At 45.1% G+C, this 23,303-nt stretch overlaps 2 protein-coding genes across 3 annotated transcripts in view; one reads left to right on the forward strand and one right to left on the reverse strand.

Moving 5' to 3' along the window:
- Positions 1–23,303, reverse strand: part of LOC137521841 (chloride channel protein ClC-Kb-like) — a 104,485-nt gene that overhangs the window by 76,849 nt on the left and 4,333 nt on the right. For both annotated transcript variants that reach the window (XM_068241636.1, XM_068241637.1), the window contains exon 2: positions 13,257–13,353. The gene's annotated coding sequence lies outside the window, so the exon portion shown is untranslated. The remainder of the gene's footprint in view (positions 1–13,256; positions 13,354–23,303) is intronic.
- Positions 3,116–17,055, forward strand: HSPB7 (heat shock protein family B (small) member 7). Its single transcript, XM_068241641.1, has 3 exons — positions 3,116–3,381; positions 6,637–6,770; positions 15,383–17,055. The coding sequence occupies exons 1-3, from the start codon at positions 3,216–3,218 to the stop codon at positions 15,560–15,562; spliced, it is 480 nt and encodes a 159-aa protein (XP_068097742.1). The 5' UTR covers positions 3,116–3,215; the 3' UTR covers positions 15,563–17,055.

Consider the following 23,303-nt stretch of genomic DNA (forward strand, 5'->3'; position numbering starts at 1 on the left):
TAACGCTGGCTGCCGGGCAAGCCAGCACCTCTATTGCGTACATTGCCAGTTCGTGCCAGGTGTCTAGCTTAGAGACCCAACAGTTAAAGGGGACTGATGGATTGTTGAACACGGCTACGCCATCTGACATGTAGTCCTTGACCATCTTCTGCAGGCGATCGGTGTTGGAGGTGGAACTGGGTGAATGCTGTTTTGTGGGCTGCTGCCTGGGTGTCAGGAAACGTTGGTGTCCACACCGGAGGCAGTGTTGCTGGGGGCTGGAAGTGAGTCGGCGGTACCCTGGCCTTGCGCGTTTGACCACAGAGTAGGATGTTTGGCTTCCATGTGCCGGCGCATGCTGGTGGTGCTGAGCTTTTTCACATTTTTTTCCCCTGCTCAGTGTCTTCCTGCACACCTTGCAAATCACCATGGTTACATCCTCGCTGATGTCTTCAAAGAAATCCCAGACTTTGGAGGACCTACTGCTTTGCTTGGGAGTTTGGCGCGTGCCTCTTTTGCGTCTCACTTGTGCGCTTGTTGTGGCCGATGTTCCCTGACTCCTTTGTGGCACAACGCCAACTCTTGATGCAGTGGGTTCTTCAGCTGACTCATCTGTACTGCTATCTTCCCGACGGCCACGTGCTGCTGGTGACCAATCCGGGTCTGTGCGATCATCGTCTAAAACCTACTCTTCCATCTCCGAGTCCTCATATGTCGTTACTTGTCACAAAGAGGAAATATTTTTTTTATTAAATAATATGCAGCAAAAATCACAGAATATACGTGTGGATTGGTGGTACGCAAGTGATCACACTTGGCGGCACTGAAAGTGTTTTCTTAATAAACAATATACTGCAAAAATCACAGAATATACGTGTGGATTGGTGGTACGCAAGTGATCACACTTGGCGGCACTGAAAGTGTTTTTTTAATAAACAATATACAGCAAAAATCACAGAATATACGTGTGGATTGGTGGTACGCAAGTGATCACACTTGGCGGCACTGAAAGTGTTTTTTTAATAAACAATATGCTGCAAAAGTCACTAAAAATACGTGTGGATTTTAAACAGCCCTGTGGGTGCTGCAGCTGCTGTCAGCTGTGAGGCTGGGGCCCTGAGGCTGGCAGTGAGGCCCTGTGGGTGCTGCTGTCAGCGGTGAGGCTGGAGGCTGGGGCCCTGTGGCTGGCACTGGCAGACAGTACGCTACGCTAAACTCCCTACCTACCCAAAGCTAACCCCAAAACAAATGGCGCCGATCACGCGCGTTCGGGTATTTATGCACCCGAACACATGACCCGCTCGGCCAATCTAAGCGCGAGACGCGTGTTCGTGGTACGTTCTGCCGAGCGTTCGATCAGGTGCAAGTTCGAGCTGAGCGCCGAGCATTTATCATGGATACTGAGCTGTTCGGATGGTGTTCGCGGTGAACCCGAACACCCCAAATTTTGCCGAACCCCGAATAGTGGCGAACACTGTTCGCTCAACACTAGTTCTAGCTAATACCAAAGCCCCCGATAAAGGCTTTCATCACAAAAATTGCCAGGTATGTTAAGGGAGATGTTAGAATAAGTTAAAATATAAAAAGCGGAATTTTACAAAAACACCTTATAGTTTTTGAGAAAATAGATTTTAAAAATGCAAAGGAAAAAAAATCTCAAAAACAAAAAGTTATTTTTGAAAAAAAAAAAACACTTTTTTTTTTACTTGTTCCCAATATGGGCAGCACGGTGGCGTAGTGGTTAGCGCTCTAGCCTTGCAGCGCTGTCGGTTCGTATTCCAGCCAGGTCAACATCTGCAAGGAGTTTGTATGTTCTCCCCGTGTCTGTGTGGGTTTCCTCCGGGCACTCCGGTTTCCTCCCACACCCCAAAAACATACAGATAAGTTAATTGGCTTCCCTCCTAAATTGGCCCTAGACTACGATACATGCACTACACAATATAGACATATGACTATGGTAGGGACTAGATTGTGAGCTCCTTTGAGGGACAGTTAGTGACAAGACTATATATACTCTGTTCAGCGCTGCGGAAGATGTCGGCGCTATATAAAAACTAAATAATAATAATATTTACCTTAACATAGCAATTTTGGTGACAAAATTACGCAAAATTACAATTCCTCAGTATGTTTACATGCAAAATTAATTATGATTTTTCCAATTACGATTTTGCATCATAATTTCAAATTATGATGCAAATTTATGATTCTGCGAAATGTGTACTCATCACTACACACATCAACTATGTCTGTACTTGCTTTTGTATTTCAGGATATCCTGATTGTACAGAGTTTTTGAACTGCTCATGTATCTATGCCTCCCACTGTTTATTTTGTGCAGGTGGTCCCCTAGTTACAAACAGGTTACGAGTTTGTAAGATTAATTTTTTTGTAAGTGTAACTCATTGTAAGTAGGGGGACTGCCTGTACTTTGTACAGCGTTATGGAAGATGTTGGCGCTATACAGTGTCGTTTGCGAATTTTCGCCAGGCATTTTTGCATCAAAAAAAGTTATTTTCATTTCTTAGAAAAAAATTTGCGTTGTATTTTCGCAGTATATGGCCAAAGAAAGCACCTTTTTCCTACTGATACGAAAATTCCTGAAAATTTTTTATTTTTACTGCAAAAAATTCCAAAAAGCACAAAAATTGTCTATTTTAGCACAAAAATTCACAAAAACTATGAAAAATCACAAGCTTATTACAAAATGATTTTCAATGGCATGTTCGCTCAACAGTCGAATTGGACATCATTTTTGCGAAAATTAATGTGAAAAGAATATCGTCATTTTCGCTCATCACTGGCGCTATATAAATAAAAAGAATAATAGTAGTATTATATGTCTGGCGTAAAGTTCTTCTCCGCCCTTCAGGATGAGCAGATCCGGCCACAGACAGACGAGTTACGTGAAGATGACAGTTGTGATCTCGCGGACTGTTTTGTTTGCGTCTCCCGGGAACGCTGCCCTCGTCTCGTGCTGCGATGGAAATCCCCCCGGCGGGACGCATCTCCCCCCACCACCACCACATTACGGGCTATCTGAAGTATGAGGTCATGTGATCAGACAGAAAACTTTCCACAGCTGCTGGAGGGGATGCTGCCGCGTCCTAAATATAGCCGAGAGAGGGCGAGATAGGCCAGGCGTCACTATATAAACTGTGAGTGTGTGAGATGTTCCCGTCACAGTCCGGTCCCATCGCCACCCACCGGCGTCCCCTTCCCTCCGCCTCACTTCAATGAACCTGCAATCCTCCAGTGCCTTCCGATCGGAGCACAGCTTCAAGAAAACCTCCTCCTCCTCTGTCCAAAACCGCGAACCATTCATGGACAAGACGCTGGGAATCTTCAGCGAGGATTTCGGCAAGTTCCGAAGACCCCACGCAGACCCCCTGGGCTTCACAGGCAAGTCAGACACCCCTTTCCCCAGCAAAGTGATGATTTATTTCTCCCCACTTGTGTCTTATGGTCATACACGCATGCATGTCGCTGACCAATTGTCCACAGCGATTAGATCACCACAACTGCAGCTGGATGATTTTGATATTGGATATTAGGAGACCTGTAGTGAGAGGACATGGATGCTTTTATCTCTATTTTTAAAAAGTGGTAGCCATCCAATAGTTATGTCTTAGTTGCACCTGGAACAAGCATGCAGCCAGTGGAGTGAAAATGGAACAAGCATGCAGCCAGTGGAGTCCTACCTGGAGCAAGCATGCAGCCAGTGGAGTCCTACCTGGAACAAGCATGCAGCCAATGAAGTCACACCTGGAACAAGCATGTAGCCAATGGAGTCACACCTGAAACAAGCATGTAGCCAATGGAGTCACACCTGAAACAAGCATGCAGCAGTGGAATCATACCTGGAACAAGCATGCAGGCAGTAAAACTTGGAACCAGCATGCAGCCAGCGGAGTCACACCTGGGACCAGCATGCAGCCAGCGGAGTCACACCCGGAACAAGCATGCAGCGAATGGAGTCACGTCTGGAACAAGCATGCAGCCAGCTGAGTCACACCTGGAACAAGCATGCAGCCAGCGGAGGAGTCACACCTGGAACAAGCATGCAGCCAGCGGAGGAGTCACACCTGGAACAAGCATGCAGCCAGCGGAGGAGTCACACCTGGAACAAGCATGCAGCCAGCGGAGGAGTCACACCTGAAACAAGCATGCAGCCAGCAGAGACAAACCTGGAACAAGCATGCAGCCAGTGGAGTCACACCTGGAACAAGCATGCAGCCAGGGGAGTCACACTTGGAACAAGCATGCAGCCAGGGGAGTCACACTTGGAACAAGCATGCAGCCAGGGGAGTCACACCTGGAACAAACATGCAGCCAGGGGAGTCACACCTAGAGCAAGCATGCAGCCAGTGGAGTCACACCTGGAACAAGCATGCAGCCAGGGGAGTCACACCTAGAGCAATCATGCAGCCAGTTGAGTCACACCTGGAACAAGCATGCATCCAATGGAGTCACACCTAGAGCAAGCATGCAGCCAGTGGAGTCACACCTGGAACAAGCATGCAACCAATGGAGTCACACCTGGAGCAAACATGCAGGCAGTGGAGTCACACCTGGAACATGCAGGCAGCCAGCGGAGTCACACCTAGGACAAGCATGCAGCCAGTGGAGTCACACCTGGAACAAGCATGCAGCCAGTGGAGTCACACCTGGAACAAGCATGCAGCCAGTGGAGTCACACCTGGAACAAGCATGCAGCCAGTGGAGTCACACCTGGAACAAGCATGCAGCCAGTGGAGTCACACCTGGAACAAGCATGCAGCCAGTGGAGTCACACCTGGAACAAGCATGCAGCCAGTGGAGTCACACCTGGAACAAGCATGCAGCCAGTGGAGTCACACCTGGAACAAGCATGCAGCCAGTGGAGTCACACCTGGAACATGCATGCAGCCAGTGGAGTCACACCTGGAACATGCAGGCAGCCAGTGGAGTCACATCTGGAACATGCAGGCAGCCAGTGGAGTCACACCTGGAACAAGCATGAAGCCAGTGGAGTCACACCTGGAACAAGCATGCAGCCAGCGGAATCACCCCAGGAACAAGCATGCAGCCAGCAGAAAGCAGTGCGGCAGTTACATGTCGCCATCTTATGAATCTCTCATAGAGATAATCATTTTTTTCCGCCTGGTGCAGATTGTGTTATGGTGGCCATACACAGTGAGCTTGCCATACAATATAGCAAACAAATGAAAGCCTCTCTAATGTGAATCTGATTATAGAGGGGTCGAATCCCCCTATACACGGCACACAGATTTTCTATAGATTTCACCATGCAATGTACAGTAGAGTCTCATTTACCTGGCACAGGCAGGGATCGCATGATGCTGGAGAGGTATGCTTGCCGGTTGCTTGAGAAGTCCAGCAACCCGCGTTAAAAATAACACTATCCTCTCCCAACGGATTAACAGTGCAGCGATGTGCAGCAGAAACTACCTACCCATCCTCCTTTTCACTTGCGGCGTCCTCCGTGCACGGACCAATGTGTCATGTGATACAATGCGGGTCAGGTGACATGCCGGGGAGCCGTACAAGGACGCCGCACAGAAACTGGGAGCTGCAAGAAGAGAAAGTGACAACGCCCGGAGGATGGTAAGTAGCTTCTGCGGCACACCGCTGTGCAAAGTTAGTTAGGAAATTGTGTCCCGCCAGGCAGGCCGGATGGTTGAGGCTGGCAGATACTTGAGTTCCGGTTAAAGTGGATCTGAACTTCCTCTCTGCTCTAAAAGAAAAGCAACAGCACAACAACCTTTAAAAAAAACATTTCTTTGTTACACCTCCAAATCCTGCAATAAATCTTCAGTGTGTCTATTTCCTACTTTCAAGGAAGCAGACAAAGGGTTAACATCCTGTGTTTACAAATTAGCTGCTCTGCCAGGGACTGCTGAGATTTCTGTGCGGATAAAGCTGAGAGATCAGATGAGGGGGAGAAAGGCTAAACTCTCTAAATACACACAGGGTGCATTACTCAATGTTTTCCTTCTGTCCTGTGCAAGAGTTCAGGTCCCCTTTAAAGGGGAACTGAAGAGAGAGGTATATGGAGGCTGCCATGTTTATTTCCTTTTAAGCAATACCAGTTGCCTGGCAGCCCTGCTGATCCTCTGCCTCTAATACTATTAGCCATAGCCCCTGAACAAGCATGCAGCAGATCAGGTGTTTCAGACTTTAAAGTCAGATCTGACAAGACTAGCTGCATGCTTGTTTCTGGTGTTATTCAGATACTACTGCAGAGAAATAGACCAGCAGGGCTGCCAGGCAACTGGTATTGATTAAAAGGAAATAGATATGGCAGCCTCCGTATATCTCTTACTTCAGTTCCCCTTTAACCAGGACTCTACTGTATTGAAAACCTATGGACTGTTGAACTGCATCTGATTGGTGCAATCTCCAGCAGCTTGCAAAATGCAACAAAATATGCTTTAGGTTAAAATGATTGATAAGAATCATGTTAATGATTTCTGAGCCCTTATTTATCGGTAATTATACAGAATACATGTTAGATAATTCCCAGCAGCCTTCTCTGCTCTGCTGTAGAATATCACAGCTAACTGATGTGCAGCTGAATCCCTCTGTTCAGAAAAGTGCACGGCCTGATTAGTGATTGTGTCAGGAGAAATAACTGATTGATTTGTCTCCTCACAGCCGGCCCCGGGAACGCACAGAACGTGAAGACGTTGGGGAACACGTATCAGTTCGCCGTAGATGTCCGCGACTTCTCCCCGGAGGACATCATCGTCACCACCTCCAACAACCAGATCGAGGTCCATGCTGAGAAAGTGAGTGGTGCCCCCTAGAGGGGCCTTGGTGTACGGCTGTCATCCTTTGACACAATTGGCCTCAATTCTGGTAGCTATGTGAGGTAAATATTTTTTTGGTAGGTAAAATACCTCATGCGGTATTTTCCTCTTTTTTTAGGAATTCTTTTTTTTCTCCAATTCCAAACATGAGGTAACACATGAGGTAAATGCATAAAGTGAGGTAAAACATGAGGTATTTCAGCGGTAAGCATGCAGTAAATAAATAATAGTAGTCTTTAATTGTCTTCCATAAGTTAGGATAGTCTTTTGAGGATGTTTTTTTTTTTTTTGAGGGGAGAAGGTGTATTTGATTATGTAGCAACCTATGAAAAGTATATTTATAGGCGTCCCTTATATAAAAAAAAAATCCAGTAAATATTTGGAGTTTTATTTCTACTATTCTTTTCTATTACACAGCCTGAATAGGAACTCCACTAAAACAGCAATAGGAACTCCACTAAAAACTGCAAAATGCATACAAATTGACTTTACCTCCAGGTACAGGCAGGTCTTAAACTGATCAGTAAATTATGTGCTAACATGTAACCTCATTCTCATGAGAATAGCTATTTTCGGTAAATTACCTCATAAATTACCTCATAATTTACCTCATGAGGTAAAACAGAATTACTAAATGTCATTACCTCATGAGGTTAATTACCTCACGTAAAGTAATTTGTTTGCTAACCCTACCAGAATTGAGGCCATTGGGACACAGGAAGAGGGGAATGGGGTGACAGCATGGGGAGGGGATGACCAGTAGGCCATAGTCGCAAACTCAGGTCTGCAGTGAATCTGACTGGTTAACTTAAAGAAAACCTGTAACATCAAAAAGTTCCCCTGGAGGGTACTCACCTCAGTAGGGGGAAGCCTCTGGACCCGTCCTCCGTCCCTCGGGGGTCTCGCTGCAGCCCTCTGGGATGGTGTAATGGTTAAGGGCTCTGCCTCTGACGCAGGAGACCAGGGTTCGAATCTCGGCTCTACCTGTTCAGTAAGCCTGCACCTATTCAGTAGGAGACCTTAGGCAACTCTCCCTAACACTGCTACTGCCTATAGAGCGCGCCCTAGTGGCTGCAGCTCTGGCGCTTTGAGTCTGCCAGGAGAAAAGCGAGATATAAATGTTATTTGTCTTGTCTTGTCTTGTCTTGTCTCTGAACAGCGGTGAAGTAAATATTTACCTTCTCGGCTCCTGCGCAGGCGCTGTGGTGGCTCTCGGCTCCGAAATAGGCGGAAATTCCCGATCGCCGCCAGGTCTGCTCTACTGCGCAGGCGCAAGTCTCTGGCGCCTGTGCAGTAGAGTGGACCCGACTGAGATCGGGTATTTCCGTCTACTTCGGAGCCGAAAGCCACAACAGCGCCCCCGCTGGAGCCTGGAAAGGTAAATATTGAACAAGCTGTCGGATCTGTCGGGCCGCTGTTTGGAGGGCTGCAGCGAGACCCCCGAGGGACAGAGGACGGCATGGGAAGCCTCATTGGGACCCTGAGGCTTCCCCCTCCCGAGGTGAGTACCCCCCAGGGGAACTTTTTGATGTTACAGTGTCTCTTTAAAGGAGAACAGTAGTGAGAGATATGAAGGCTGCCATATTTATTTCCTTTTAAGCAATACCAGTTGCCTGGCAGGCCTGCTGGTCTATTTGGCTGAAGAAGTGTGAATCACACCAGAAACAAGCATGCAGCTAATCTTGTCATATCTGTCAAAATTGGCAGAAAAACCTGATCTACTGCATGCTTGTTCAGGGGCTATGGCTGAAACTATTAGAGGCAGAGGATCAGCAGGATAGCCAGGCAACTGGTATTGCTTAAATGGAAATAAATATGGCAGCCTCCATACACCTCTCTCTACAGCTCTCCTTTAAAGTGAAACCGAGGTGAGAGGGATATGGAGGCTGCCATATTTATTTCCTTATAAGCAATACCAGTTGCCTGGCTGTCCTGCTGCTCCTCTGCCTCTAATACTTTTAGCCATGGCCCCTGAACAAGTATGCAGCAGATCAGGTGTTTCTGACATTATTGTCAGATCTGACAAGATTAGCTGCATGTGTGTTTGTGGTGTGATTCAGACACTACTACAACCAAATAGAGCAGCAGGGCTGCCAGGCAACTGGCCTTGTTTACAAGGAAATAAATATGGCAGCCTCTATGTCACTCTCACCTCGGGTTCACTTTAAAGAACCAATGTCACAAAAATTTAAAAATACCCATTTACACATACATAAAAAAAATCAATAATTCTCCCATAGCAAAATGCACTATAAACGAAATTTTTCCTATGTAGCTGTCACTTGCAATAAGCAATAGAAATCTGACAGATCTGACATGTTTTGACCTAGTCCATCTCCTCATGGTGCATTCTCAGTATTTTCTGTATTTGTGGAATAGATCATTTTTCCAGCAAATTATTTTGTAAAGATGCTGGCTCACTAACCTATTCTTTTGCACACTATTTTGGCAGTTGGACTGAGCATCTGCCATTTAGTAACTGCTTTTAAGAATAAATAAAACCCTGAGAATACCTCTTGAGGAGATTGACTAGTCCAAAACCTGTCAGATTTCTATTACCTACTGTAAGTGATAGTGACATAGGAAAATAAGTAATTGATAGTGCATTTTTCTCCACAAATCTGAGGCCAAAATTGGCCATGAGGAGGATGTTGCCTGAAGTCTACGGAGCCAACTTTCTCTGTAAATTGCAAATTCTTATATTTCAACTATTGTACCTGATATATGCACCAAATGTGTTGACAATAGCATGCATAGGGCTGTGCAATCAGACACTAATCTCAGTGCCATAGACTGCAATGCAAAATCCACCCCAGGGGAATGAATTGAGAGTATACAGTAGATTGACATCAGAATTTGCGAATATGATTGGAACTGCGTGGCCTATAGCAGCCAATCAGATTCTTCCCATCAGATTTTCTGTCACTGTCACCGCAGGAGCACAGACAGTACTTGTTTAATTCACACTAGCCAAAATTCCTAGCACAAACCTGAGGACAATTCAATGTAAGGGATTCTCTCCCATCTTCTGCAGCACTTTACAGTGTACATAAATGTTACTGACTGTCCCTCACAGGAGCTCACAATCGAATCCCAGCATAGTCATAGTGTAATGTCCTACCACATTATTATTGTGTATTTATATAGCACTGACATCTTCTGCAGCACTGTACAGAGTACATAGCCATGTCACGGAGTGTCCTCAGTGGAACTCACAATCTAATTCTACCATAGTCATAGTATATGGCGTAGCAATAGGGGTTGCAGAGGTTGCGACTGCATCAGGGCCCCAAAGGGCCCTCCCTCAACTACATTATTAGCTCTCTATTGGTCCTGTGCTGATAATAATCACTTCTATTGATACTTTGAATAGTGGTAATCATTAACAAACTGCTCCCCATCCCCTTCTTGTACCTATGACACTGTAGTTGCCATTGGTAGGTTTTGTGCCGTATCAATTGTTACGTATCGAGTGCTTGGGGGGGCCCCATTGTAAAACTTGTATCGGGGCCCACAGCTCCTGTCCTTAGCTACGCCACTGTACCTACCATACTATTATTAATATCTTCTGTAGCACATTACACAGTACTTAGTCATATTGCTTACTGTCCTCAGAGGAGCTCACAATCAAATCCAACCATAGTCTAATGTCTTATCATAATATTAATTATTATTATTATGTACAGTATATTGCAATTACATTTTCTGCAGCACATTAGAGTACATAGTCATATCCCTGACTATCCTTAGATGAGCTCACAATTGAATCCTTGCATAGTCACAGTCTAATGTCCTACCATATTATTATTATGTATTTATATAGCACCGACATCTTCTGCAGCACTTTACAGCGTACATAGTCATGTCACTGACTGTCCTCAGAGGAGCTCACAATCTAATCCTACCATAGTCATAGTCTAATGTCCTACCATATTATTATTATGTATTTATATAGCACCGACATCTTCTGCAGCACTTTACAGAGTATATAGTCATGTCACTGACTTTCTTCAAAGGAGCTCACACTCCAACCCTACGACAGTCATAGTCTAATGTCCTACCTTATTATTAGTACTTGTAGTAGTATTATTATGTAGACTGCACTGACATCTTCTGCAGCACATTACAGAGTACATAGTCATGTCACTGACTGTCCTCAGAAGAGCTCACAATCTAATCCTACCATAGTCATAGTCTAATGTTCTACATATTATTATTATTATTGTGTATTTATATAGCACTGACATCTTCTGTAGCACGTTAAACAGTACTTAGTCATCTTACTTACTGTCCTCAGATGAGCTCACAATCGAATCCTACCATAGTCTAACGTCCTACCATATTATTTATTATTATTTTTATGTATATAGCACATACATCTTCCGCAGCACATTACAGAGTACATAGACATGTCACTGACTGTCCTCAGAGGAGCTCACAGTCTAATTTTACCATAGTCATAGTCTAATGTCCTACCATAATAATAATAATATTATGTATATAGCACATACATCTTCTGCAGCACTTTACAGAGTACACAGTCATGTCACTGACTGTCCTCAGCGGAGGTTTGAGACATAAGCATTACTGGTACACATACATGTGATAAAGTAGAGCATAAACAGGAAACAATAGGCAGTAAGACTCTGCCCTAATGAGCTTACAATCTAGATAATCTTATTTCTTTATTATAAATATTATTTGTGAGTTTATGTGATGTTCCTGTGTTTGTGGTGCTGATATTTCTGGAGAATGAATCACCAAGTGGAGAGAAACTGAGAAGGGCCAGGACATTCCCGGGGCACACAGGCCAGGACACTACCTGGGCAGACAGGCAATCACTGGGGCAAACGGGCTGGGAAATCACCAGGGCAGACAGGCCAAGAGATTACCGGGGAAGACAGGCCAGGACATTACTGGAGCATGCAGGCCATCACTGGGGCACACAGGCCGGGACACTGCTTGGGCAGTCAGGCAATTACGGGGGCACACAGGCAGGGAAATCCCCAGGGTAGACAGGCCAAGAGATTACCGGGGAAGACAGGATGGGACATTACAAGAGCACACAGGCCATCACTGGGGCACACAGGCCGGATCATTACTGGGGCACACAGGCCAGGACACTATCAGGCCAAACAAGACATCCCAGAGGGCAGACAGGCCGGGACATTACCAGGACACACAAGCCATCACTGGGCCAGACAAGCTAGGACAACCCCGGGGGCAGACAGGCCGGGACATTACCGGGACACACAAGCTATCACCGGGTCAGACAAGCTAGGACAACCCCGGGGGCAGACAGGCCGGGACATTACCAGCACACACAAGCCATCACCGGGCCAGACAAGCTAGGACAACCCCGGGGGACAGACAGGCCAGGACATTACCGGGACACACAAGCCATCACCGGGCCAGACAAGCTAGGACAACCCCGGGGACAGACAGGCCAGGACATTACCGGGACCCACAAGCTATCACCGGGGCAGACAAGTTAGGACAACCCTGGGGGCAGACAGGCCGGGATATTACCAGGGCAGATGGGCCAGGCATAACCAAGGCACAGGGGCCGGTGTGGTGAAATTTTTTGCAACTTTATCAGATTTTGCAACCGGTTGCACTTATTTATACGTATAGCTATCAGAAAGTGCAACCTAGCCATTGACTTTAACCTATCTGTATCAGAAAATGCAACCCAACCAAACCCTATTCTCACACAGAACCCTCCCCTCTTGCTCAACTAATAACCCCCCCTGGAGGGAACAATCCCCCCTCTTGCTCAACTAATAACCCCCCCTGGAGGGAACAATCCCCCCTCTTGCTCAACTAATAACCCCCCCCCAGGGATCAATCCCCCCTCTTGCTCAACTAATAACCCCCCCTGGAGGGAACAATCCCCCCTGTTGCTCAACTAATAACCCCCCCTGGAGGGAACAATCCCCCCTCTTCCTCAACTAATAACCCCCCACCCCCCGAGGAAACAATCCCCCCCTCTTGCTCAACTAATAACCCCCCCTGGAGGGAACAATCCCCCTTCTAGCTCAATGGGATCTGTGGTTGCAAAAAATTACAGGCGTGTTAACAGAGAGGAGCCACGCCTACACAGTCATACACTGTCCTCTATGGCAAGTTGCAAAATATGATAGGTAGCAAAAATTTTCACTACACCGGGACATTACCGGGGCAGATTGGTCGGAATTACCGAGGGACATGGGTCGGGCCATTCCTGGGGGAGGAGGCCATCACTGGGGCAGACAGCCCAGATGATTTGCAGTTTTCTTGTCTCTTGTTTCTGCTGTGAATCTGTATCGAATATTTGCATAATCATTTGTTTCAGATTTTGTTTAATTACTAGTAGATTCATTTCTGTTATTTTGAGGGAGAGGTTTGTTTGTTTTGGTTTTATCGTTTTATGTTTTTTGTTTTTTTTTTAAATGTTTGCGTTTAAAAAAAGAATCAAATGTTTACCTGGAGCACAGATGTCCTTCCCCGCAGATAGCTTCTATGATGAATACATCCAGAATACAAGTCACAAGAAGCTTCTCTGTCAGCGGAGATTTCCGACCTGAAAAAATGTCAAAATCTAATTTCACATTAATTAAAATGTATTTTGCCTTAAAAACTAGCTTGTTTTTTACAAAATGTAGGCAGGCTGATCACTGGCTACATATGACCCTACACCATGCATAGCGTCACCCCCGCTTAGTGACATACTTCCTGCTGGGTCCGATAGTCCACAAATGCACGCCGTGTCAAACCGCACTCCCGTCGTGCACACATACTACGTTGCCCACTGACTACCATTACTGCAAAATCCATTCGTGTCGAGATTGTGGCGATTTTTATATCTCCAGCACATGGCATCGCGTATGGCCTTTAGTGGGGAGGTGTAACATGGTGTGACGCAGCGTGCAAGGGGCCTAATAATTCCAGTATTTGTACAGCACCTTTCTTCTGTCAGACTGAAAGCGCTTGCGAGGCAGCCACAAGAGTGCACTCAGTAGGCAGTGTATGGTTCTGATCCAGCCCTGAAACATGCCTTGAAGTTTCCAAACCTTGCAAAGGAATCTTGTACAGTTAGTCATTAAAGGTATCACCTAAACAACTTTTGTTGTTATGTCTTCGGATTCTCTCTATGACTAATACCGCACCACACGCTACTGGCTTCAGTAGGCAGCAGCAGTGTTAGGGAGACTTGCCCAAGGTCTCCTACTGAATAGGTGCAGGCTTACTGAACAAGCAGAGCCAAGATTTGAACCCAGGTTTCCTGTGTCAGAGACAGAGCCCTTAAAGTGAACCAGAGACGAAGCACCCTCATATATTTACCATGTAGATCAGTGGGAACGTTAGAGAAAACACCTACCATGTTTTATGTTTCATTCTGCACTGCACAGCTTGTTTCTTATCAGACCTGATAAAACCCCCGACTGAGCATGCAGTCTGGCTTTGCTATAACGACTCAGCTATAAAAAATTCCTGAGCAAAGCCAGACAGAATGCTCAGTGGGGGATTTTATCAGGGCTGATTAGAAGCAGTCTGTGCAGTGCAGAATGATACAGAAAGCAAGGTAGGTGTTTTCTCTAATGTTCCCACTGATATATATGGTAAAATACATGAGGGTGCTTCGTCTCTGGTTCCTTTTATCCAGTACACTATTCAGCCACTGCCTAAAAAGGCCCTCCAATGTAGGACTGTTTCTAGCCATTTTGGCACCAAAGGCAAGAAACCTTTTGTCTCCTTACCCCAGGGGTGTCAAACTCAAATACAAAGTGGGCCAAAATTGTACACTGGAATCTAGTCGCCGGCCAACCTCAATGTCTACTGGCCACCTTCCTCCCTTATAAAGTTCTCTGGTGTCTAGAAGTCCTCCCTCCCCTATACAGTTCCCTGGTGTCTAGAGACCCCCAGCCTCCCCTATAGAGTTCCCTAGTGTTGCTTTCCCCCTACCTCCCCATAAGGCCTCCCTGGGCGTACATATGTGATGGGTGTGAGAGACTTGGGCGCAGGATACAGACGGTATAGGGCTGATCCTGCTGTTTCACGAGTTCTGGCCATGGTAAAAACTATTCCCTCCAGCCGTCATGAATAGTGGGGAAATCCAGCAATCGCTGGAAGCCGAATTATTGTGTTTTAAAAGTAACTTCAGCTCCATCTTCTGTTGGCGCCAAAGTTACTCCCTGTGCGCCCAAGTCTCCTGCGCTGCATTCACTGTGTTCGCTCCCTGGTGATCTAGAGTGGGCTATACATAATGCAAAGTGGGGAAACCACTTGAGGGCCAAATTTGGCCCACGGGCCGGAGTTTGACATGTATGCCTTACCCCAATCTTGTGAACAGGAAGAGCATAACATCAGTTAGTTTTGTTGAGGAAATTCATAGCTTACAAATAAATGTTGTTTCTCAAATTAAATTTGTAAAGGATCCACTAATAAAATATTTCAATAACTGTTTGAAGTGGCATGTATCCACATTATAAACATTATACTGTTTATGTACAACCTGGGTCTTTACAGGTTTAAATATTGTCCTGGAAATCCAGTTGAAAAGAGTTGCAACAATGGTTTCTTACAGTAACCTCATTTCTGTTTGCCCCCAGCTGGCCACCGATGGAACAATCATGAACACGTTTACCCACAAGTGCCAACTGCCAGAAGATGTGGACCCCACCACGGTGACCTCCGTCCTGGGCGAAGACGGCATGCTTACCGTCAAGGCTGAGAGGGTCCCGGCCAAACACAGCGACCACCAGACTTTCCGAACTGAGATCAAAATTTAAGTTCCATCACTGGACCAGCGGAGAAGATGGGCCGAAGACTAAATATTATCCCCCCTCCCCTGTCCCTGGACATAACGTTATCCTTCACACCTTTCACCGTCAGTGTGGACACACCCGGAGGGAGGAGCCGCGGGGCACTGTGGGGTGGACACGCGTGTTGTGTGTGCTGGTGCGGGGACTGCTTGTATGTGTGTGAATCACACAGTTCCCAGGTTTCTGCTGTGGACATTCCAGAAGGAGTTTTATAGAGATAATAAATCCAGCAAATAAATGTCAGATTCAAAATTCTATTCAAACTAGAAGAATATAAACAGCTAAAACAATGGCCAGGCCTGCAGTGAGCTGGTGCCCTCTGGTGGAGGAATTGTCATACTACAGCCATATAAAGTTTTCACACTCCTGTGCGAATCTACACATAATGCCTGGTACACACCATACAATTTCCTGTCAGATCAACAGGTCAAATCAATAATTTCTGCCATGTCCTGTCATCCCATGAGGATCGATTTTCAGGTAATTACTGCACAATATGGATCCCGTTCTCAGTCGGGAGCAGATCAGACATGACGTAAATTATTGATACTACCCTTCATCTGATGGGAAATGTCATGGTGTGTACCAGGCATAAGATGTAAGGGGGAGAACTGAGGTGGAACTGGAAAAGGAGCAGTTCCTACCTTCAAAATAGATACATTTGGGATCTATCAGGAGCACAGAAGTCCCTACTATACTGGTGGTGATCATTGTGGCTATGGAATGTGGTTACTCTGCAGTGAATTATTGTTTATTGTGTATTTATATGAATGATGAGTGGCTATACTAGACAGAAGCCAGTTCAATAGACAATTCCAGAAATGAAAACTCTAGTTTTAGTTCCGTTAGCCTACCAATGCAGTAAATTTGTTCACCATTCCTGGGAACCTCCAGTGCTTGTAAATGCTTTTGGCACATTTTGGGCACACAGGTGGCATAGGTTAATAATCTAATCTAGGTAATCTAGGGCAGCCATCTGCATCTTTTGATACACTTTATTGGGCCTCATTAAGTCGTGTTGTAGCCTCGTCCCCCGCATCTCTGATCGTCCTATTTGCCAATATCCACTGTGCTGTGACCCATTGGAGGGCACCAGTACTGCGCTGGTTAATAGGGCTCAATAAACTGTCCAACGGCTGCTGCAAAGAAAGAGCCGGAAACACAGGCAAGGTCTATTTGATCTACGTGCGTCCTCCTTAGCTTTAAACTGTTTATCAGATCACAGATTGTCCTATTACCTTGTGCTTGAAGTGCTTTGTTGGTTGTACTGAATTCAGTGGGGATAGTGAAGGTTGTGTATATACTGATTTTGGCTGTTATCATGGGCGGTAGAACCTAAGATCTCTCCAGACCCAAATCCAACGCTGTTCAGAGGTAGAAAGAATGTTATTCAGGTGCACATGAAGGTCTCGTTTTGCACGTACATACATTCTGTGAAATTAAAGTAACACAATATGTCAGCTCAGCTGTTTGCTTCAAACTGTGTTTATCAGAACACAGATTGTCCTATTACCTTGTGTTTGATATGCTTTGCTGGTTGTACTGAATTCAGTGGGAATGGATGTGTATATACTGATTTTGGCTGTTATCATGGGCGGTAGAACCTAAGATCTCTCCAGACCCAAATCCAACGCTGTTCAGAGGTAGAAAGAATGTTATTCAGATGCACATGAAGGTCTCGTTTTGCACGTACATACATTCTGTGAATTTAAAGTAACACAATGGCGTCAATTCACCAGAGGTTACCAACCTATTTATCCCTTGGGAGGTAATTTACCTCCTGTGATATCTCCAAATAGCAATTCTCCAGAAGTATAGGGGAAAATATCGGTAGAGAGAAATGCAAGAGATAAATGTGAGATAAGTATGAGATAAATAAGTGATAGTTAGTAGTTAGTTTTTCTCCAAATCACAATTCACCAGGGAAGAAAGGGGGTGTGGCCATTCGTTATTTTTTCATCTCTTTATCCCCTGAATGAACCTGGAGATATAGTGGTTTTCACACAGCAGCTGCTGCTGTGGAAGATGGAGCCTTTTGAGCTTACTCTGTTAGGCCGGCTGGTGCACACCAAAAACCGCTAGCAGATCCGCAAAATGCTAGCAGATTTTGAAACGCTTTTTCTTATTTTTCTGTAGCGTTTCAGCTAGCATTTTGCGGTTTTGTGAAGCGTTTTTGGTGTAGTAGATTTCATGTATTGTTACAGTAAAGCTGTTACTGAACAGCTAATGTAACAAAAACCGCCTGGCAAACCGCTCTGAAGTGCTGTTTTTCAGAGCGGTTTACGTTTTTCCTATACTTAACATTGAGGCAGAAACGCCTCCGCAATATAAAATCTGCAGCAGCCCGGGAGTATGTGTTTCTGCAAAACGCCTCCCGCTCTGGTGTGCACCAGCCCATTGAAATACATTACCCAAGCGTATCCGCAGCCGCAAGCGGATCGCAAAACGCAGCCGAACCGCTCTGGTGTGCACTAGGCCTTAGAGCTTGCTTCTATTATGAGGTGACGAAGGCGCAGGAGGAGGGCCTGTTTAATCGCCCCTCGTATTTTTCGTGAGAGAACAGTTCTTGATAATTTTACTGAGACAGAGGTGGTGAAGAAGTTCAGACTCACTCGTGATATGATTTATGATATGATCCGGCAGTAAAAGGCGGGAATACTCTGATCACGTAGTGGTAAAACTCCGCCTCCTACCCACAATGCTTCACTTTCAAGCTTACAGAGAGGAAAAGTATCCCATGTAAATCATTAATACCGATTACCTAACTCTCTGCTTTCTCACACTTTCCTCATGCATATCTCTCCATTATCCCCTGCTATCGAACATTTTTCTCTCTGTTCTCTCACACTGCTGAATTGACTCCAGAGTGTTAAAATACCTCATGAGATAAACTACCTACCTTTTTTCTCTTAGTAAATCCTCTCTGGTGAATTGACGCCAATATGTTAGCTCAGCTGTTTGCTTGAAACTGTGTTTATCAGAACACAGATTGTCCTATTACCTTGTGTTTGATATGCTTTGCTGGTTGTACTGAATTCAGTGGGAATGGATGTGTATATACTGATTTTGGCTGTTATCATGGGCGGTTTCCCCTAAGAGCTCTCCAGACCCAAATCCAACGCTGTTCAGAGGCAGAAAGACTGTTATTCAGATTAACATATAGGTCTCGTTTTGTACCTATGAACGTTCTGTAAATTTAAAGTAACACAATATGTCAGCTCAGCTGTTTGCTTCAAACCATGTTCGTCAGAACACAGAAGCAGAACAGAAGCAGAAGCAATGGCTGCACTCACTGCCATGGCCAAAAGTTTGCTAATGATTCCCCCAATCATCACCAGCCTGGCCTTACCAATAGGGATGCTCCATGAGATTCTCAGTTTGAGTTGATGCAAATGTTATGTTGATTTTATGCTGTATTGTTTTCCTGCTTCCAAATAAACAAAAAGGACCAGGATATTGGGGAAAACTCCTATATATCTAAACACAGCCATACACTTATAGATTTCCACCCAATGTTCCAAATGGTCTGTTCCTCTCAGAACTGGATGGATATTCAGAAGGAATCGATTCCTACCACACACAGCACATCGATCGATCAATGCCTTAATCAATTTTTGGTCAAAATTAATCAAATCAAACATTTCAAGGAATCGATTCCGATACAATTCTAAGTAATTGAATCTTCAAGGAATCAAATGGGAAAATGGATGCATGCATGGGCACCTTAAAGGGGAACTGAACAGAGAGGTATATGGAGGCTTCCATGTTTATTTCCTTTTAAGCAATACCAGTTGCCTGGCTGCCCAGCTGATCCCCTGCCTCTAATACTATTAGCCATAGCCACTGAACAAGCATGCAGCAGATCAGGTGTTTCAGACTTTAAAGTCAGATCTGACAAGACTAGCTGCATGCTTGTTTCTGGTGTTATTCAGATACTACTGCAGAGAAATAGACCAGCAGGGCTGCCAGGCAACTGGTATTGATTAAAAGGAAATAAATATGGCATCCTCCGTATACCTCTTACTTCAGTTCCCCTTTAAAGCCTGGTACACACTTTCAATTACGATTGGCCAATCACTGACCAATTTTACCACCTCCATAGAGTACGAGGGTTAACAGATATTGAATACTATGAGCAGATTGTGTAGGGTAAACCCTCATACTACATGAAGGTGGTAAAATTGGTCAATGACTGGCCAATCAAAATTGAAAGTGTGTGCCAGGCTTAAAGGACAAATAAGTAACAGGTACATGGAGGATGCCATATTTATTTCCTTCTAAACAATACCAGTTGCCAGGCAGCCCGGCTGATCTATTTGGCTGCAATAGTGTCTGAATCCCACCAGAAACAAGCATGCAACTAATCTTGTCAAATCTGACAATAATGTCAGAAACACCTGATCTGCTGCATGCTTGTTCAGGGGCTATGGCTAATAGTATTAGAGGCAGAGGAACAACAGGACAGCCAGGCAACTGGTATTGCTTAAAAGGAAATAAATATGGCACCCTCCACATACCTCTTGCTTCAGTTGTCCTTTAAAGGGAACCTGTACTGAGTAAAATTATTTAAAATAAACACGAGGTAAATTAAAATGAACATTCCATAGTTATCTTGCCATCAGTTCCTCTCAGAAACTCACCATTATTTTCTGACAATGATCCCTTCCAGTTCTGACAACATTTTGTCAGAACTGAAACATATCAGTTGCTGTCAGTCACAGCTGAGAGGAGAACTGATGTGTCCATGTTTCCCTATGGCTCAAGTGGGCGATGTTACAGTTTAACAGTGTGCTGACCAGGAAGCTGTTATGGGGTAATGGCCATTTTCAAAATGGAGGACGGAGAATTCCATTGATGTCAGTGGACAAACAGGACACAGGAGAGGAGAAAGAGATTGAGGAGTAGACTACACAGGAGGTAAGTATGACTTGTGTATGTTTATTTTAACTTTTAATTTTCAGTTCAGGTTTTCTTTAAGTAGATTCAGCAGATGCATAGTGGAATAACCTTGGTATTTTATTGATAAGGTGAAAAAATATAAACTAAAATATAATCAATATATTACATGGGGGAGGGGAGAAGACACTAGGATGATTTTCAATAGATTTCACGCTGAAATCTGTGTACGGTGGGTGTGCAGGCAACAGATCCCGCTCTGATCAGATTCGATCAGAGAGGGATCTATTTAAAGGCCCATGCCCACAATGTCATTTTTTTTCAAATGATTTTTGTGACAAACTTTTTTTTTTTTCATGACATTGCGCAACATCAGTAAATGAAAATTCATTAAACAACGAATGCCGCCATGCCGTACTGAATCACAGAGGATCATTACCAGCCTCACTGACTTTTGCGGGTTTTGCCACGATTGTTCATACATGACAGTGCGCGACGACGCTTGCAGATTTGACCAGAGGGATCAGTGAGCGATCGTTCGGCTGGCTGTGGGTACTTAGCTTAATAGTTGATCTGGTGGCAGATTGGGAGATGTATGCTAGGTACACACCATTCAATTTGCCATCAGATTGACGGATCGAACCGATAATTTCAGTCAATCTTGTTATTGTTCAGGAGCAGATCAGACATGTGAGAAACAGTGGCGCAGCTAAGGAGCTGTGGACCCCCATGCAAGTTTTACATTGGGGCCCCCCAAGCACTCCATACATAACAATTGATACGGCGCACCAAAACATGCCAATGGCAACTACAGTGTCAGAGGTGCAAGAAGGGGATGGGGAACAGCTTGTTAATGATTACTACTATTCATAGTATCTATAGAAGTTATTATTATGAACACTGGAACAATAGAAAGCTAATACTGTAGTTGAGGGGGGGCCCCGATGCAGTCGCAACCTCTGCACCCCCTATTGCTACGCCCCTGGTGAGAAATAATCAGTTCGACCCATCAATCTGAAGGCAAATTGAATGGTGTGTATCTAGCAGTAAAGGGAATCTACAGTAAAAGTAAGGTGCCCAGTGTAACTTACCTGGGGTTTCTTCCAGAACCCGTAGTCCTTCTAGTCCCCAATCGTTGTTCTGCTCTGTCCCATTCAGCCGCAGAGCCCCTCTGAAAGCTGCTGCGCCTTCACAATCCTCCAAGAAGAGGCCCCAGGTAAGTTAAACTGGGCACCTCAATTTAGGTAGCCTTTAAAATGGATCTGAACTCTTGCCCAGGACACAAGGAAAACAGAAAAATACACCCTTTGTGTATTTAGAGAGAAGAGCATGTCTAATTCCCTCTCAAATGAGAGTAATCACAAGTGTAATTTTATCTCTCAGCTGTGTAAGACTCAGCAGTCCCTAGCAGGCCCAGCTACTGTAATATGTAAACACAGGATGTTAACACGCTGCAGATTTATTGCAGGACTTCTGTAAGCTGTTGCAAAGAAATGTTTTTCTTTAAAGATTATTATACGGTTGCTTATCTTTTAGAGCAGGAGAGGAAGTTCTGAGTTCAGGTCCGCTTTAAGTGTACCTGTCACAATACACAATGAGCCTGTAGTGTATCCAGCCTGTGATTATTACATCGGCTGATTATTACAGTGTGGCAGGAGCCAGGAGGTGTATTATCGCTCGGTGATCTCATTTGGCTGACAGTCTGCCCTCCATAGGCCTGTCATCTGTATAAATAATGTCTGGAGGCAGACAGAGGGGAGGGAGGAGATTCTGTACAGCTGAGACGGATCTCTGCTCATCGCTGGACATTAATATGGCATTATGATGAGGTTTCCATGTCGTTATTGGCCGAGCGGTGGGAACATGACACATGGCCCGTCTCTGTCACCCCCTTGCATGGAAATAACTATTAATAGGCCGTGACAATAGACAGAGAGCAGCAAGGCTGCCCTAATCTCCGCTCTGAAAGACGAGCAGCTGAGGAATGGCCAATGTCACCTTCAGGCTGGTCAGAGGGGACAAGATGGAGTCCGAGCCGCGCCCTGAAGGCCTCGCTTTCGACTCACACAGCCGCACTTTACTGGCCGAGGTCACAGGGGTCACGCTCTATTATGCAAGTTTTACCATTTTTAACGCAGAGTTTATCTGGCCCTCTGCTGAGAGTCCTCAGTGACCACCGCAAATCATTCCTGTCATCTGTACTCCTGAGCCAACTCTTCAGGTCCGCAGTGTACCCTATGAATCACCATCTAATTATACGTCGCTCCTAATACCACTAGATATAAACACACATAGATGTCACACAATAAACATTCAGAAACGGCTGTCTAGACGAGATGATGCATCGCACTATTATCATTATACATTTATACAGCTCTGACATATTCCACAGCGCTGTACATAGATTACTGTTCCAGTCTCTGCACCAGAGGAGCTTACACTCTAATGTCCCCACCTCAGTCACACACTATTATACATTTACATAGCTCTGACATATTCCGCAGTGCTGTACAGAGATCACTGATCCATTCCCATCAGCCTCTGTAGCAGAGGAGCTTACACTCTAATGTCCTCATCTCAGTCACACACTATTATTATTATACATTTACATAGCTCTGACATATTCCGCAGTGCTGTACAGAGATCACTGATCCATATCTTCCACCTTTTGGAGCCAGAAAAATGGGACACTAAGACATGCCTCTGCCACTCTTTAGCCACACCCTAATTTTACATGCACCCCTCCCCCTCCCGCATACAGTTCCATGGTGTCTAGTAGCCCCCCCTCCCCCCATCCCCAATGGCTACCCAG

Source organism: Hyperolius riggenbachi, chromosome 6 (genome assembly GCF_040937935.1).
Source record: "Hyperolius riggenbachi isolate aHypRig1 chromosome 6, aHypRig1.pri, whole genome shotgun sequence".
Lineage (NCBI taxonomy): Eukaryota > Metazoa > Chordata > Amphibia > Anura > Hyperoliidae > Hyperolius > Hyperolius riggenbachi.

Excerpts from the sequence above, each read along its gene's own strand:
- HSPB7 (XM_068241641.1), top strand. The coding sequence starts at position 3,216 with ATGAACCTGCAATCCTCCAGTGCCTTCCGATCGGAGCACAGCTTCAAG. Across the intron at positions 3,382-6,636 it reads AGACCCCCTGGGCTTCACAG|CCGGCCCCGGGAACGCACAG; the intron begins GCAAGTCAGACA and ends GTCTCCTCACAG. Across the intron at positions 6,771-15,382 it reads TCGAGGTCCATGCTGAGAAA|CTGGCCACCGATGGAACAAT; the intron begins GTGAGTGGTGCC and ends GTTTGCCCCCAG.